The 4,562-nt window shown below is 36.6% G+C and overlaps 1 protein-coding gene across 2 annotated transcripts in view; it reads right to left on the bottom strand.

Annotated features, from left to right (window-relative positions):
- Positions 1-1,469: 1,469 nt before the first annotated feature.
- LOC115219772 (neurotensin receptor type 1) overlaps positions 1,470-4,562 on the bottom strand; it is a 69,503-nt gene continuing 66,410 nt past the window's right edge. For both annotated transcript variants that reach the window (XM_029790023.2, XM_029790024.2), the window contains one exon: positions 1,470-3,044. In XM_029790023.2, coding sequence (XP_029645883.1) covers positions 1,817-2,968 — 1,152 coding nt within the window. In that variant the 5' untranslated portion in view covers positions 2,969-3,044 and the 3' untranslated portion in view covers positions 1,470-1,816. The remainder of the gene's footprint in view (positions 3,045-4,562) is intronic.

Raw genomic sequence — 4,562 nt, 5'->3', positions numbered from 1 at the left:
CTTTTGAACTTAAACTGAGAATTAGAAAAGTTTTTGTTAAACGGAGCATCAAAACAAAAAGAAAAAGAATGATGAAAATTTTGACTTCAAATTTATTCTGTGACCACAATTTACAGAAATATACAAAGTTTTTTTTTTTTTGTTCTGTCACATTTATTCAATGACCTTGCAACGGGTTGACATTTGAAGTCAGTAGAAAATATGAACAAACTTGCGATTATTGTCAATACTGTACAAACTTGTTATAGAAGCTATGTCATCTGTGCACGAGATGGGAGTAGCAATGGGTGTGTCTGCTGTCAACGAGAGAAAGTAGCACAATAAAAGGTAACTAACACCCTTTAGACGGCTGTAGGCACTAAATTTTTTTTTCTAATGTTGACCCAAGACCAGCAGTTTTGAGGTGAAGAAGGTCGACCCTATCGACCCGAGGGCTCAATTGGTACTCATTTTATCGACTTCGAAAGGATGAAAGGCAAAATCGATACCGTCGGAACTTGAACGTAAAACTGGAAGAAATGTCACAAGGCATTTTGTCCGGCATGTTATCGTTTCCGCCAGCTCGCCGCTTTAGAAGGCACTAAATAAAAATAGTAGACGTGTGGCGTCAGTGATAGTAGACGTGTGAAATATTTCAAAAGATAGCACCAGCAGCAGATGGGTAAAATGTTTGGTAATAAATGCATCAAATATTCACTAAACAGCAGTAGTGACCATTTAAATGTCCTTCGTCAATCGACAATTAACCAGTCCATTGACCGGTCGGTGTCAGCAGTTGTAGATGAGTAAAATTTCTGATGGCACTGATAATAATATGATCTGCGGAACTCACTATCCGATAGATGGCGTTAGGTGTCACTGACCTGTGAGAGGATGTAACCATCTATTTGATAGCTAGCACAGCATTAGTTGATAATGTGTCAAATGCCACGTAAATGGCAGTATAGAAGAAAATGCGTCGTATGTTCGATAAATATCGATAATAATAGTAGTAGTAATAGTGATAAGATGATGCGGCGAATGTTCGATAAATGGCAGGAACAATAATCTTTTTAAAGATAGATGGCACTAATGGTAGATATTATGTGATAGTTGGCATTAGTAGTAGATTATCTGAATAGCGTCCGACAGGTGGCAGTAGCTATAGATAATGCATCAACTGTCCAGTAGCTGGCAAAACAGAAATCTCTAGATGTCGTATAAGAATGGTGTGTGTGAGTAAATGTATGTGTTTTTCTGTACGCCGGCGCGCGCGTGTGTGTGAGCGTAAAATAATTTTGGGGATTTCAGTCTGAAGGAGGATGGGATACCGTTTTCCAGCTTTTGTACTGAATTGAAATGACCGTTCATATTATATATATATATATATATATATATATATATATATATATATATATATGTATAGTGTGTGTATGGTTGTATGTATGATTTCCATTAATCAGTTCTGCCAGGTTATCCATTCTGTTTCCATTAAATAATGAATAGTTGATAATGCAATTTTTACAGAGGAAGTTTTCCTGTTTCTGTTCTGTAGCTTTTTTTTTTTTAGCAGAACATATAAAGGAATCGTTAATTCAAACTTTTGGTCCACAATCGAAGAAAAATCAAGCTAAAACCAATTCTATGAAACCAAATCTATGAAAGAACAACCACAGTTCTGTAAAAGATGAATAAGGAATTATAGATCTTTGTATGTAACGAACAGGGAAGTTCGTATTCCAGACGATCTGGAATGCCAAGATTTTTTCCGGAAATGAAGGATGAACATTTTACGAAGAGAAATTTGATGAATTTCAAAAATGTCAAATTTTTATTTTCATGGATTGTTTTTGCAGCAACACGCACCAAAGATGTTATCCAATAAAATAAAAAGTTCTTTCCGAAAGCGGAGATTGAAAATACCATAAATAAATGGATTGATTGCATTGTTGAAGAAGTAAGAACGAAATGATAGATTGTAGAGAACGTCTCCTGTGGTGCCAAGTGAAGTTCGGAAGTCTTCGACGACAATTTCACATGTGACCATGACCAGATGAGGTAAATAGCTAACAATCCATAGTAATGTAATGAGAAACATAATAACAGTGGTCCTTGATACTCTCACTGAATTTGACTGTCGATGGTCGACTGGACTGCTCATGGGACGGGTTATCTTCTGGCGGGACTGCTTGTGCAGTTTCAGGTCATCCTCCACATTGTCACTGCTGGAAGAAATAGCAGCGGACATACGGTCATTGGATGGATGCGTAAAAACCACTTTTTGTATTCTTCCTTGATTCTTCTTCTTATGCCTCCACACATAAATTCCGATGAGAAAGTACAAAGTCATCAAAACCACAAATACAGCAAAGCAGGTTACCAGTAGAGAACAGTAGTAGGCTAAGGGATATATTGTGTCTTTTAAACCTTCAGCAATTGAGCATTCTTCGCCAATAATTCCACTGATACGGGTTGGGACTCTTTGTTTACCAAAAACCAAAAATGCTGGTGTCGCTAACAATATTGACGAAAACACCAACACTGCTGACGCAACTTTTGCTGAACGACGCGAAAAATGTCTACCAAGTGGACGACAAACGCGTAAATATCTATCAACGGATATAACAAATATAATTAAAGCTGATGTGATTGTTCCCACAGCCACAATAAAACGTATCAGGCGACATGCTATGTCACTGTGAAAGGTCAAAGGGAATCGTAGACCGACGATTTCAACTGGCATAGAAATTAAACAACTGAGTAAGTCACAAGCGCTAAGAACGGCTACGAACAAATTTGTCGCCGTTTTCTCCAATTTGCAGTAATATATATAAGATACAGCGCTGTTCCCGATTGCTCCAAATAGCATAGAAATACCGACATAAAAAATTACAGGTAAATACGTGTCTGCTTTTTCATCATTTAACACTTGTAGGATATTGGCAGAGCTGTTAATACTAATGTTAACTGCCATTTTCATCGTATGCATTGACTTTCGAGAAATGAACTGCTTTTCCAACTTTTGAAGATGGCCTTTGGATTTTCATAGGGTTCTGGGATATTTTCTGAAAAGACAAAAGAAAATTGATTTATAAATATTGCAATTTTAGAAAGAAAGTTTTCGTTTCTTATTGGAAGAATTAAAAATCGATATCAGAGTTAAATAAAAATAGTTAAAGTTGTGATTATTATTATTATTATTATTATTATTATTATTATTATTATTATTATTATTAAGAAAATTGATTTAATATCGGACATTTAACCGAGAGATCGGCAGTTCGTGTTCTGCTACCGAAACTACTCTACAAATTCACAACGACCCAAATCAATAAACTTTCATACAAAACTCCGAGCAAAAAAGAGACCTTCTATGTGGTCAGTTAACATGGTAGAAGTATCAGCCAAATAATCCTCAAATCACACCAAATCGTCTTTTTAGAAAATGAAGGAAACATTTAGAAAATGTGTTTGATATTCTATACACATTGGATAGTAGTTTAAAACTACATTGGATTATATAGTTCCAAATACACTATGTGGGAAAAGAAAGACGTGACGATCTGCTCGATCGGCATGACTTTCACATAAATACCAATACACCTAGCCAAGAAAGAAGATTCTATGAGTTCGCTTGACGGGTTAGAAATAGCAGCTAAATCAGCCTTGTACGGAACTTTACTTTCCTTTATTCGCTATTATTTGTTATTTTTATTGATTTGAAAGAAAGAACTACGTCCATAGTCTTTGCAGTCTCTACCTCCAACCCAGACCGTTGAGATTGATATCGTTAATGTTCCTCTTAAAATGTTGTACCGTTGATGGTTACGGGGAGGAGAAACAAAAAGGCAGGGAAAAAATTCCAGAGGGTCGACGTTTGGGTAGGAAGAAGTGGTTAAGTGGTTATTTCAGGGAAAGAATGGGGACAAAATATGGGGAACGAAGAAAAGGAGAGCATAATCGTTGGAAAGTGTCTGACTTGAGTTATACTAAAGCAGTCAGTTTTGAGGAGCAGATGCCACACTAGTGATAGCTAAATACCTGCATGAGTGTGTCAAGTGGTCTTTTAAGGATGGATCAAAGATTCCTCTTTGTGCATCGACAGCACCGACCCAAATGCAGGATCAGTGCTTAAGGGGTCTCTTTTGAGTTTTGCAAAATGCTTAGAAGTAGTTATGGATGAGGTATTTTGTGAATCCGCAGAAGGAAGACAATAGTAAGATGATAGTTTTTGCTATGTTGAGGACGTAAAATCACCAGAAATTCTCCATGTTGGTAAGTCCTCCTATTTGAAATTGAGAGATCATGCTGCGTGTTGTTTTTTTTTTATATGTTCTGTGATTGTGCTTCATTGTTGCAGGCCTATCTTTCTCACACCACGAAAGTCATTGAACGTATTATCAGAGGGACACAGATTCCATTCTAAGAAAATAGTGGAGTTGCTAAGTGATACACAGCAACGATTCTGTCCAGAAACAGTGTTACTTCATGTAGCATTATGACGGTGAATTTCAAAATTTAAAGAGCAACTCAATCATTCAAACATGGATGCCATGCATATCGACTTTACGAAGGCTTTCGAT

This window comes from Octopus sinensis, linkage group LG15 (assembly GCF_006345805.1).
Source record: "Octopus sinensis linkage group LG15, ASM634580v1, whole genome shotgun sequence".
Taxonomy (NCBI): Eukaryota; Metazoa; Mollusca; class Cephalopoda; order Octopoda; family Octopodidae; genus Octopus; species Octopus sinensis.
Note: the sequence above shows the minus strand (reverse complement) of the source record. Positions and strands in the feature narration are given on the sequence as shown.